At 31.7% G+C, this 14594-nt stretch overlaps 1 protein-coding gene across 1 annotated transcript in view; it reads right to left on the reverse strand.

Moving 5' to 3' along the window:
- Nucleotides 1-852: 852 nt before the first annotated feature.
- The window catches only part of BCHE (butyrylcholinesterase), a 70010-nt gene continuing 56268 nt past the window's right edge, over nucleotides 853-14594 (reverse strand). Inside the window, exons 3-4 of the mRNA XM_033211619.1 lie at nucleotides 14005-14171; nucleotides 853-1450 (exon numbers count right to left, since the gene is read on the reverse strand). Coding sequence (XP_033067510.1) covers nucleotides 1326-1450; nucleotides 14005-14171 — 292 coding nt within the window. The 3' untranslated portion in view covers nucleotides 853-1325. The remainder of the gene's footprint in view (nucleotides 1451-14004; nucleotides 14172-14594) is intronic.

The raw sequence follows: 14594 nt of genomic DNA on the forward strand, positions 1-14594 counted from the left end.
ATGGCCAACATGGTGAAACCCTGTATCTACTAAAAATACAAAAATTAGCCGTGTGTGGTAGCGCACACCTGTAATCCCAGCTATTCCGGAGGCTGAGGCAGGAGCAGGAGGATTGCTTGAATCTGAGAGGCGGAAGTTGCAGTGAGTTGAGATTGTGCCATTGCACTCCAGCCTGGGTGAAAGAGGGAGACTCTGTCTCAAAAAAAAGAGAAAGAAACGATAGGGCATGCTTTAACTGTCAGTATACAGACCTATAAATTCAATTTGTCCTATTCTGAGTGCAAATTTTCAATGCGTAATTAGCATAAATAATATACACTCCTTTGTTCTGCAATTTAAAATATCTTGACTTCTCTCCTTTAGTAAACTACTGAGTGAATTTATTCAATGGCATATATTCCCTTGCCAAGCATGCTAATAAATGCAGCTCTGTAATTTTTTTAATTGCAAAAATAAGATAGTTTGTCTACAGAAAGTACAACGATTTCTCTTCTGGAATTGAACAATTTTCCTACTAATATGTTAATATTTCTGGGTCCAGGCAAGGGTTCCCCTGTCCCAGATTGTACACAACCTAACTTTAGACTTCTACGCATCCAGGTTTGTAAAAGTTTTGAATTACGGGAAAGGTAATTCACATATATACATGTTTGTGTATAGTTGAGAAAAGAGGAGGTGAGGGAGAGCAAGAGTCGAATGAAGAATATAATTTGAAGACATTACATAAATAATTACATTATTTTACATTTTGTTTCTTGGTAGCAGCATTCTGTTTCTATTATAAAGTGTTTTAAAGTGATTCTCTCATTTTAAGATTCTTTCTTGCCTTTATATAAAAAACAAAGAGACCAATGATTTTCTGTGCTTATTTTAATATCTCATATTGACATTAAATTCATATTTTAATTAGGAAACATAATATTGTAAACTATAGTGTACAGTGTTTCAAAATTTAATTCATTTAAAAAAGATACCTTTTTACAAGTGGTAATGAAAATATATGTGACTAAAAGCAGACCATTGATAATTTTGGGTGGAAAAACTTAAATTTATTAAGAAATAAATTGAAGCAGGACATTGTATTAATATGCATATAATTAATTGTAGAACTGTATATTGTGAAATTTAATTAAACATGTTCTAGCCATTTGGGTTTTGAAATGCTAGGTAAAATACTAAGTTAAAGATGTGAGGAATTGATATTATCCTTCTGGCATTTTTGTTTCAGCTACAATAGCTTTCTTAGTAGGTGTGTAAGAAAGCTCCTGATATTTTTGCCTTGATCTAAAGGAAAATAAATGTTCTATAAAGGGTGAATCTATTAATTAGAGACCCACACAACTTTCTTTCTTGCTAGTGTAATCGTTAAATTGATTTTTCCAGTCCATCATGTAATTGCTCCAGCGCTGGAATCCTGCTTTCCACTCCCATTCTGCTTCATCAATATTTCCTATAAAACATAGAATAAGTTGTATTAATCTAAATTTTAATCTGTTTCATTAATTGAAAAACAATTTAGAATGCAAAAGCCATTTTCTCTAACTACACTGTACAGCATTATTTTCTTTTTTCATTTATTCTTTATTATTATTAGCTCTCTCTGCCTGAAAAGAGATTTTAATAAAATGTTTACAGATTATGTGACAATGCAAATAATATATATAATTTATATAAAGTGTAACATATAAAATAGAAAATGAGTTTATATATTGTATTATGCATAATTACATTACGTATATTTTCTTTAGTTTTCAAGAAGATATGTAGATATTGTGCTCTTCTCTTGACCCGTTTTAAAATAACATAAATTTCATTGAATGGTCTAATTTACATATATAGTTATAAAACATAATTATTTCTGATGAAAATTATATATGAATACAGTCATCCTTAGTATTTGTGGGGAGTTGGTTCTAGGACCTCTCAGGGATACCAAAATCCTCAGATACTCAAGTCCCTTATGTAAAATGGCATAACATTTTCATATAAGCTATGCACATCCCTAGATAATTTATACCTAATATAATGAAGTGCTATATAAATGTTTATTATATTATATTGTTTAGAGAATAATCACAAGAAAAAAAGGTCTGTATATGTTTAGTATAGATGCATTTATTTATCAAATGTTTTTGACTCATGGTTAGGTAAATCCATGGATGTGTAATCCATAAATACAAAGGGCATACTGTATTTATTAATACATAAGGATAACTTTGTAATTGTCATTCCACATAGATTTTACCCTTATTATAATACATTATTTTATTATTATTTTTTGAGACAGAGTGTCACTCTTGCCACCCAGACTGGAGTGCAATGGCGCCATCTCAGCTCACTGCAACCTCTGCCTCCTGGGTTCAAGAGATTCTCCCGCCACAGACTCCCAAGTAGCTGGATTACAGACGCGTCACCACCATGCTTGGCTAATTTTTGTATTTTTGGTAGAGATGGGGTTTCACCATGTTGGTTGACCAGGCTGGTCTCGACCTCCTGACCCCAGGTGATCCGCCCGCCTCGGCCTCCCAAAGTGCTGGGAATACGGTCATGAGTCACCATCCCTGGTCAATACATTTTAATAGGAAACAATGTTTAGTCATTGTTTCAGCCACTTACTGTGAAAGCAGTTTATTAATTGCGTTGTAAAATAGAAAGATGATTAAGATAATTTATGTTTTCAAAAGTCGTTTGCAAAGTATATGCATGTGTTAGGAGAAAGGAGTGTGTAGGCAGGAATAGTGTGAGGCAGTGAACCACAAATGGTCTATATACTGCAAGAACTTTCAAATTCTGATTTATTTGGAAGTGTATTGTTAAAAAATACAGATTATGAACAGTAAAAACTATTAAATTGCCATGTTTTAAGACACATATTTCTGTTCCTGATATAAAGGCATAATAAGCATTATATATAACTGTGGTTTTCTTACTTTTTAAACTTTTAGAATGCTAAGCTACCAAAAAATTTTAAGTAATTTCATGTATACTGAAAGTAGGGACGGGCAACTCTTCTAATACATACTTTTCAGTTAGAAATCTTTGAAATTAATTAAACTTTGTAAGATATTACTTTGGAGGAGAAAATGTAGTGACTCATTTTAAGCTAGTACAAAAATAAAAATACTTAAATATTTGTACAGACATTACAATATCCCTTGTAATTTAGGATATATTTAGGTTTGAAATGTTCATAATGCTTGGATATTGGAAAAATATTTGAAAGTTTACATAAAGTGTTTCACTTTCATGTAAAATGGCTTTTAAAAAGGTTAATCACTATAATCACTATTTTTTTGTGTGTGAATAATAGAACTTCCATAAAGGGTCAAAAAAGATTACATGTGGAAGAAAGATGTTATATATCATACCAAATCATCCACTTTTATGGCCTTTAAAAAAATAAATAAATGCTGTTTTCAATGTTATTATATAAAATAAAAACTCTAAAGTCCAGAAAAAACTTTTCTTGATAAATACATTTTTGGTAATTTAAAATTTAGACCATGAATTTTAATCCTTATAGAAAGTGTCCTAGATCTGATTTTCTTTTCTTGTTCATGGAATAATACCAAATTCACTGATTTATATAAATTTACATTTATTTCCTACATGCCATAATCAAATGTCTATACAATTTAAATGATTTTAAGTGCACAAATGCTCTATAAATCTAAATACTATTCTGCTTTAGAAATAGGGGGCGCACTGAATAAGACAATAAAATATGAAACGTTTAATTATTTTCTAACAAAATTCGGAGAAAGCGAATATGCCATAATAAGTAAATATAATTTTGAGTTTGAAATACATCAAATTCAAAATTAAAAGTTTTCCTCTTTCATCTTCTTCTTTTCTTAGTCCTCCTCTCTTTCTTTTCTCTTCTTATTTCATGTTGGCTTGTTTGTTACTAAGAAGACAAAATCTAGTCACAACTCAATTTTCATATTATTATTAACATCAGCAATATTCATGATTAAAAACCATCTAACTTAAATGTTTGGAACATCATAATAAAAAAGTGAGAGCTGGCACATTATAAACAGAGATTAAACTTGATTAGCAAATTTTAACTTATTTAAAATTTGAGGGAATAAAGACCTTTATGGTAGACAATGTATTTGCTTTACAATTGATTAAAACATAATTATATTGTAGAACGGTCATAATGCTCAAACAATACAAGTTTCTTAGAATTGTAACCTCAACCAAAATGCAGCCTTCTAACTCAACGTACTTATTGTGAAGGAATCAATATATATTTTGTATGAATTCAGAGATATAAAGGAAGAATAACGCTGCCACCGATGTTTCTTTTCATGCCTCATGGTGTCTGAAAGTCCATAAATGCAACTTTGTCATTCTGTAAGTATAAATATTTTTTATAAGAAAAGGAAAAATAATCAAATTCTGAATGAGAGAAGAAAAAGAAATGTGTAGAGCGAAAAAGAAAGTGGAGGCTTGATACTAAATTCACAGGTCAAATATTGATGTGACGTTTTCTTTAAAGAAGATAAAAATTAATTTTAGAAATAAAGAACCCTAACTTGTAGAAAGAGTTTTTTTTATTATTTTCTTTTCTTTATAGTGGTAACATTTTGTGTTTTGGACACTGTGAACAAAATGGAAAGATTACCATAATATATTACAGTTTTAATTATATTTTATCAAGAAAAATGATGAATCAATTGATTGACCTTTCCAGATTCTTATGTAGAGAGTAAATATAAAGTCCTTTTTATGCATACTCTAATGATCTTACTATATAATAATATGTATAAAAAGTGTCTTAATTAATAATACCAACAATAGGTCACATAGTATTTATGTATTGACCTCAGCTGATGGCATTTAAATAATACATGTAAAATACAGTAATATAGAGGAGTGAAAATAAAAGAACAAGGGCAAATATATAGCAGAAATGTAAATAAAAGAAACAAATCAGAGTTGGCAACGTGTATAGCAGGCATGGTAACAATCAAGGCCAAAAAACAAATGAGTAAATAAGTATATATTAATAAGATTTTAAATCTTCAATATTAATAAAGCTTACAATTCTCATAACTATTTTTCAGATAAATATCTTCATGATTGTAGAATTTCATGCATCTTTATTATTTCTTAAATAAAAATAAAGCAGAAATAAATAAGGACATTAAGGACCTTATTCATATAACTATGTAGTAAGAATATAGTTGATTTAAAACATATGTAACCTTAGAGATAGATAGTTTACTTTTGCCAAAGAAAAACAATGTGTTAAAAATAATGTGTTGTTACATTAATTATCACCCCGAATAGAACTTACTAAATTTGCATTTAATATATAAATATGTAAAATAGGAAACTGTATAATTTATTTTTTATAAATTAAATTTCATGTCAAGATGTCAAAAGATCAAATAGACATACCAGTTAAAAAGATTATCTAATACTTAAGACAGTTTGTGAATGTTTATAACTTACACATATGTATAGAGATATTAAAAAACAAGTTTCTCCAAAGCAAATCTCTGTGTGCAAGGGCAAAGCAAATTTGCAAGTACAAATGTTCAAAAGAAAAAGTAAAAAATATACACACAGTTGACCTTGAACAACAGGAGTCTGAACTGCACAAATCCACTTATATGTGGATTTTCTTCCACCTCTGTCATTCCAGAGACAGCAAGACCAACAGCTCCTTTTCCCCTCCTCCTCCTCCTCCTCAGCCTACTCAATGTGAAGATGACAAGTATGAAAACCTTTAGGATAATCAACTTCCACTCAATTTCTCTATCTTATGATTTTCATTTTCTTTACAACAACTTACTTTATTATAATAATATAGTATATAATATAAATATTATTCAAAATATATGGTAATCAAATGTTTATGTTATTGGTAAGGTCCAGTCAAGTTGGCTTAATTAGTCAACTTAATCCGTAGTTAAATTTTTGGAGATTCGAGAGTTACAGGCATATTTTCAACTGTGCAAGGGTTGGTGCCCCTAACCCCCGGGGTGTTTTCCAGAGTCAACTGTTAATGCAAACATAGATGATATTTCCAAATTTGCATTCAGAGGCAAATTTACTAGTAAATATTTTTACACTAAAACAAGAAAAAGCAATTTTAGATTAATTTTTAAAGCATAAATAAAATAAATATAAGAGAAGTGAATATATTCCTGATGCGAATGAACCAGCAAACAAAAGAAGCTATTTGGAAGAACAACCCTACCTCAGAAATGAAATATCATGTTGATGCCATATAATAGTCTTACATACTCTAAGAAGACAAAGGTAAAAAATAAAACTCATGAATATAGTAAAAGCTTATACATTTATGAATCAATAACCAGAACATATCAGTTTCCCATTTAAAATTACTAAATAGCTTTACTTAGGATATCATTTAAATTCCTTAGCATGATACACAAGACACTTCATCTCTGGTTCCTGCTTATCCACTTTGCCTTCACATTGAGATTCAGTGCAGGTATCTTCTCTTCTTAAAAGCTTTTCATGGTCCTGGGCCCTGACTCCACTTCACTGTGAGTAAGCAGACCCTGTCATTTTCATCTGTGCAGCTCTAGCTGCTAGTGCAGTTCCTGGCTCACAGCAACAGTGTATAGGCTCTGTAAATATTACCAAATTAGTTGACAAAAAAGATTTTTTAAAAGATAAATTATATTTATATTAGGTATCTTGTTATACATCTGATAAGATGTCCTGAAAAACATTCAGAAACTAGTTAACTGTCAACTACCTAGGAAACATAACCCATTTAAAACCACCACAAATGTCTATTTAGAAATTTTTTTTTCTCTTTCCATTTTTTATATTTTCATGGGTAATTGCCATTAGGAACGTTTCACATTAGTTTTCATTAATAAATATTTTGCAAACCAGTTGCCCTCCCAACCTGCAAAATACTTATGTTGACTTTAACAAAAACGTTAAGTGGTATTTTGGAGAGGGGATTATACCAGCATTACTCATACTCATTGTAATTTTGACAACATATTAATCTCGTACTATGGATGCGAGTACATTTTCCACTCTCTAGGAAAAGAAACTTTGAAAATTCTGCAAGGGAAATGGCCTTTGATAAAATTCAACATCCCCTCACGTTAAAAAGTCTCAACAAACTAGGTATTGATGGAATGTATCTCAAACTAATAAGAGCTATTTATGACAAACTCATAGCCAATATCATATTAAATGGGCAAAAGCTGGAAACATTCCCTTTGAAAACCGGCACAAGACAAGAATGCCCTCTCTCACCACTCCTATTCACACAATATTGGAAGTTCTGGCCAGGGCAACCAGACAAGAGAAAGAAAGGGTATTTAAATAAAAAGAAAGGAAGTCAAGTTGTCTCTGTTTGTAGACAACATGATTCTATGTTTAGAAAACCCCATAATCTCAGCCCAAAACCTCCTGAAGCTGGTAAGCAAATTCAGCAAAGTCTTAGGATACAAAATCAATGTGCAGAAATCACAAGCATTCCTATATGCCAATAATAGACAAGCAGAGAGCCAAATCATGAATGAACTCCCATTCACAATTGCTACCAAGAGAATGAAATATGTAGGAACACAGCTAACAAAGGATGTGAAAGACCTCTTCAAGGAGAACTACAAACCACTACTCAAAGAACTAAAAGTACACAAACAAATGGGAAAACATTTCATCCTCGTGGATAGGAAGAATCAATATCATGAAAATGGTCATAATGCCCAAATTAATTTATAGATTCAATGCTATTCCCATGAAACCACCATTGAATTTCTTCATAGAATTAGAAAAATCTACTTTAAATTTAATATGGTACCAAAAAAGAGCCTGCATAGCCAAAACAATCTTAAACGAAAAGAACAAAGCTGTACATATCACGCTACCTGACTTCAAACTATACAAGGCTACAGTAACCAAAACAGCATGGTATTAGTACCAAAAGAGGCATATAGACCAATGACACAGAACCGAAACCTCAGAAATAACACCACACATCTACAACCATTTGTTCTTTGAAAACCTGAAAAAACAAGCAATGGGGAAAGGATTCCCTATCTAATAAATGGTGCTGAGAAAACTGGTTAGCCATATGCAGAAAACTGAAACTGGACCCCTTCCTTACACTTTATACAAAGATTAACTCAAGATGGATTAAAGACTTGATGGTAAAACCTCAAATAATAACAATTCTAGAAGAAAACCTAAGCAGTACCATTCAGGACAAAGGCATGGGCAAAGACTTCGTGACAAAAATGCCAAAAGCAATTGCAGCCAAAGCCAACATTGACAAAATGTGGGTATAGTTAAACTGAAGAGCTTCTGCACAGCAAAATAAACTATCATCAGAGTGAATAGACAACCTACAGAATGAGAACATTTTTGCAATCTATCCATCTGACAAAGGTCTAATATTTCAGAATCTACAAGGAATTTAAACAAATTTATAAGAGAAAAGCAAAGACCCCCATCAAAATTGGGCAAATGATATGAACAGACATTTCTCAAAAGAAGACATTTATGCTGCCAAAAAAACATACGAAAAAAGGCTTAACATCACTGATCATTAGAGAAATAAAAATTAAAACCACAATGAGATACCATCTCACACCAGTCAGAAAGGCAATTATTATAAAGTCAAGAAGCAGTAGATACTGGTGAGGCTGTGGAGGAATAGGAATGCTTTTACACTATTGGTGGGAATGTAAATTAGTTCAACCATTGTGGAAGACAGTGTGGCAATTCCTCAAGGATCTAGAACCAGAAATACCATTTGACCAGCGATCCCATTACTGGGTGTATACTCAAAGCATAAATTATCCAACTATAAACCCATGTATGGCCAGGTGCAGTGGCTCACGCCTATAAGCCCTGCATTTTGGGAGGCCAAGGTAGGCAGATCACCTGAGGTCGGGAGTTCGAGATCAGCCTGACCAGCATAGAGAAACTCCGTCTCTACTAAAAATACAAAATTAGCTGAATGTGGTGGCATATGCCTATAATCCCAGTTACTCCGGAGGCTGAGGCAGGAAAATCACTTGAACCCAGGAGATGGAGGTTGCAGTGAGCCGAGATCGCATCATTGCACTCCAGCCTAGGTAACAAGAGTGAAATTTTGTCTCAAATAAATAAATAAAGCCCATGCACATGTATGTTTATTGCAGTACTATTTACAATAGTAAAGATATGAAACCAACCCCAAAACCTATCAATGATAGACTGGATAAAGAAAATGTGGTACATATATACCACAGAATACTATGCAGTCATAAAAAGGTATGAGATAATGTCCTTTGCAGGGACATGGATGAAGCTGGAAGCCACCATCATCAGCAAACTAACACAACTAACACAAGAACAGAAAACCAAACACCGCCTGTTCTCACTCATAAGTGGGAGCTGAACAATGAGAACACATGGACACAGGGAGGGGAACAATACACACTGGGGCCAGTCGGGCTTGGAGAGTGAGGAGAGGGAGAACATTAGGACATACAGCTAATGGATGCAAGGCTTAAAACCTAGATGACGGGTTGATAGGCTCAACAAGCCACCATGGCACACGTATACCTAATGTAACAAAACTGCATGTTCTACACATATATCCCAGAACTTAAAGTATATAAAAAAATAAAGAACATTCTGCAAAAGACCAAATGGCTCAGTATGCATAAAACAGTTAAAAGCTGGCAGATTATAAATTTTTATGTGGTATGAAAAATAATAAAGTTTTTATTTTCTAAAAATAATTGCCTAATGGATGAGTGGTAAACACACACAGAAAATGTGAATTTGTATGATACAATGTGCATAACTAAATGTAGCAACTCATATTGTTGACCTGAATATTCCTTGGAAAAAGGACAGTACTTTATACCTAGGCTAGTAGTTTTAGTATAAATTTTCAAAGCATATTAATAGGACATAAATCTAATAAGAGGTTAGAGGCTCTACATATAAGTATGAATACATTACATATATATATTCACCTAGATACATATGACCTATTAATCTGTTATATTTTTATTCTTCAGTTTTCTATGCCCAATTTTAAATCAACAATAATATCCTTTTTAACCAACTCAGTAATATGAGTGATTTCACTGCTTTAAAATTATTTCAAATGTCACCAAGTCTTGTTGTGATTGTGAAACGGAGACAACTTGCTTTGTGTGTGAGTTTTGGGGCGATAGAAAAGATGGGAATCAGTTTTTTGTTTAATGTCTCACAGGGTAAAGAGAAGGGAAGAGTCATGGAAGGCAATTTATGAAATAGTAAATTGATAAACATATTGGCATAACTTTTTCAGTTCACTTATTTGTGATCTTTGTTTTGCATGTATTGTCTTATTTGAAAAAAAAAATTGTTTTCTCTCCTGTGAAAATAATAATGATTTTTTTTTGTGCGTGTGGTTGTTGTGTTTTGTCTAGCCAAAAAGGACACTGAGTAAATTTTCACCAGAGCCAAGTCTATTTAATAAAGTCTAAGGAATTAGAAAATATTTTAGTCCATTCACACTACCATAATAAAACATCATACACTGGGTAGCTTATGTACAACAGAAATTTATTTTTCACAGTTGAGGAGCCTTTCCAGCAGATTAGACTTCCATCTAAGACCAAGCAACAGTAGACTGGTGTCTGATGAGAACCTGCTTTCTGGTTCATAGGTGGCATTCTCATTGCTATGTTCTCACATGGAGGAATGGGGAAGTTCTCTCAGGATTTTTTTTTTTTTTTTCTTTTTTAGAGCATTAATCTCTTTTGAATGGGCTTTGTCTCCATGAACTCATCACCTTCCTAAGGATTTGCCTTCTAATACCAGCACCTTAGTGATTAGGATGTCAACATATGAATTTTAGGGGGACACAAACATTCAGACCCTAGCAGAAGAGAATGAAGAGGTGAATTAACCCACAATTGCTAGTGGAAGTGAAGATAGAAGAGATTATACTGATATTTAATTATGTTTGCCATCATAATTAAGACACAACAACAACATTCTTCATGTATTTGAGTGTTCACTGAAAATCTCTTCTGTCTCCATCACATTATTATTTTTCTGTTTTTGATCAGTTATTAAATTTGTCACAGAATGCATACTTCTTTATGCAATAAATCTCAATCATTAATTTTTCTGTTGCAATTTTGAGTATAGGGTAAGATCATAAAGTGAACCGTATAAACTCAGGCTAGGCTTTGTGAAGACTTCATGTAATTTAAAGTGAAACAGTTAATTTAACTTGATTACTAAGTTACTTAAAGCCACTTGTTTATTTGTTTTGTTTTGCTTTTAATGAGGAATTTATAATTCAGGCATATTAGGACAATAAGCTAGTACCATTATTTTCTCAAAATCAGCTTTGCACTCCCTCATCTTTGACTGACAGTCTTGCTGATTAGCAAATAGTAGTAAATGACTCTCAAAGTAACCAGTCCAAAGGGCATTTTGGCCCTTAAATTTACACGTGGTTTTTAGTGTTGGCAAGCACGATTTACTCAAAGGTCAAAGGAGGAATTATTGGATCTAATGTTTTTTCTTCATTGGGATAAAACGAAGGACTTTTGTTCTTTAAATAAATTTACCCTTCCACTTTTAGTGAAAAAATATTATTAGCCTTGACAATGGGTCATTTTTCTACTTCCTTTTCTTTTTTCAAATAGGTATGAGATTGTAATATTGAATAGTTATATTCTTATGTAAATTTGAATTTTTAACATTTGAAATAAATATTGTGAATTTTATTTCTTGCAGATGCATGCAATAACAGCATAGCCGTGTGCTGAAGTATGTTCTGAAAGTAAGCGTTAGAATTTGTGTATTTAAACAAGTCTGAAGAATCATTTTATTTGAGAACGTTTATTGCTCAAATGTAAACTACTGCTGAGGTGGTACTTACAAAGCTTATTGGGCTTCCATCTTGAGTAATGCAAATGTTTTTCCTTTTAAGAAAGCCAGCTTTCTTAAATTCTTTGAAATTTTTCTTTACGTATAGAGTTGCTTTAAAAAAAATTCCAAAAACTTTAGCCCAGGTCATCTGAATAACCCATTCTCAAAACATTAAAGATTAAAATATTTGAAGTTTTGTGACTTGAAAAATGTAAGGTATGGCAAGAACATGGGCCCTTAATCTTTTTAATCTGTCCACACTATTTATTTATAAAACATAAATCCTTCTAACTGCAAACTGACTTTGTTCAAATGCAACATTTTTATTACTAATGAATACATGTTACAATAATCCTATCATGCATTTACTTTAAAATTATAAAATATATCTAATATGAAAACCTTATTATGGGAGAATTAATTAGAAAAAATGGTATAATACAAAATTATATTTTCAAGACACACTGAACCCAACCTTATGCATGGTCCTAGACCACAGCTAGATAAGTATTTTCATAGAGCTCAGTGTTACACAAGCTAGGAATTTGTTCAACATCGTATGGGAAATAGCGGCAGCTGGCCAAAAACTTTGGAGTTTGTTTATTTAATCTGCTTTCTGACAGGTAAGTACTTGGAAACAGAAATTTGTGAAGGATAGTTTTTAAAAATGCTAACAATCAAATTTTATTGTATCATCACATAAATTGCAATAGATCACATGTGATTCAACCAGAACGGCTCAGCTTGGCTTATAATAAATAAGTCACTTAAAGTAACCCACTCATTTTATCTCAAATTATAACCCTCTCATATAAAAATATTTTAAATAAAGATTAAGAATATGTAGTATGTGATACGGTAAATCATAGTAGCTCTTTGGGTCTCTTGGCAGATTAATGAATTACCTCATCGTTATTTACAGCCGGAGGACACAGGGATGGCACTGTTGCTCTGCCAAGAGAAGCAGAATCCCATTTCTAGTTATATATTATGTCACAGAACATTTGGTAATACGCAGAGCACTGGTATATCAGAAACATTTCCCAAGCAGATGGGGTACATTATTATAATTTTGGTGAGTAATGTCTGATAATCCAAAGGCATATGAAACAATCAAATACAGCTCTGAGATGCCCATATTTGCTGAAACTAGCCCCTAACTTATCTAAACAAGAAATGGAAAACATCTACTGTATTATGATACCTAACATATAGCCTGAAAATTACAGAGCATCATGATGAACAGAATAGCTGACTCTGAAGGACCTGACCGGCAATATGTCTGATGGCTGAAAATTACTTTTAGAAAGTACACTTAAGGAACCACATGGATTATAAACAGCAGACATTTTAAAAATTAGACAGTGAGTTGGATATATGTCATATTTGTCAGAGAAGATCAAACTAAGGTGACACATATTTGATCACTCAAGTGGATTGAATATTTTCTTAATAATGAATATTGAGATAATAAATGAATAAATTTTGATAGTATTTCCTTACGTATTTCTCATCAATCACTTCCTGAAGACTAGTTAACTAAATAACTATTTGTTTATAATATGTAATATTATATAATATTATATTTTGTAATGTGTGTGTGTGCGCTCTTAGATAAATATTTCCAAGTTCAGAATATTTAGAAAATTTTTATTGTGTTTTTAAATATGTAAACTTTGGAGTTTTTTTCTCCCTTTAAATCAAGGTTCTATTATTTATCAATAAATTTGTTTTTATCAATTTTTGCATATTTTTTTAGTTCTATACATTATGATTGATATATTTATTTCTTTGCTCATTAATTAATTCCATAAAGATTTTCTGAATAACAAGTAGGGTTCTATTTTAATTTCCTTTTTCTATTTCATATTTCCAAGGGGTGAAATTTATATTTTAGTTTTCTTTATTTAACTACTAAAGTACGGCTTATATAGTAAGAGTTCAAAACATATCTAAACTTGATAGAAGAAAGTCTTAAAAATAATGTATTCATTGAATCAAGTTATTTTAAAGTCAACGATACATACAGTAACTCCATCATCATGCCTTAGAGAGTATACTTCATCCCTTTTTTACATAAACCATCATCTTTTAAATAACCAAACACTAAAACACACACACCTGTCATTTCCAAGACTTTTGGAAAAAATGATGTCCAGAATCGGCATTGCTGAGCACGTAGTTTAGTCAATATTCTTGATGACTCTGTATTCAAGGTTAGATATTTTTGTTCAGTGCTTTTGAAGACAGGCCATCTTGTGCTATTATTATGAGTCCCATTTGGATTCCTAAATAATAAAATAAAGACATTATAGTAAAACTGAAATCATTGTTAGATTAAAAACAATATTGTTTTCTAACAGTGTTCACAAGAACTTTAAAGAGTTTAAGACAGAAAAAATGTGGATATATATTGATAATATGAAACGTAAGTGAACTGGGCTTAGTGGTTTTAGAACTGAGAACCACTATGTTATTTAAAATTGTAAGAATTAAAATTTAAAGTTGAATTTTTTATATGCATTTCTGCCTAACATATTGGAAGAAAAAATTTGTTATTTCAATAAAATATATCTTCATTCACAGTTAAACGTGCTCAAAGGGTGGTGCTACTTTTGTTTCATTCTCTTCCCTTATCTTAGACCCAATCATTTCACAGTAAAGAATCATATCACTTACACATCTTTTATATCTATTTCATCCTATATACT

Source organism: Trachypithecus francoisi, unplaced genomic scaffold (genome assembly GCF_009764315.1).
Source record: "Trachypithecus francoisi isolate TF-2019V2 unplaced genomic scaffold, Tfra_2.0 Lachesis_group0, whole genome shotgun sequence".
Taxonomy (NCBI): domain Eukaryota; kingdom Metazoa; phylum Chordata; class Mammalia; order Primates; family Cercopithecidae; genus Trachypithecus; species Trachypithecus francoisi.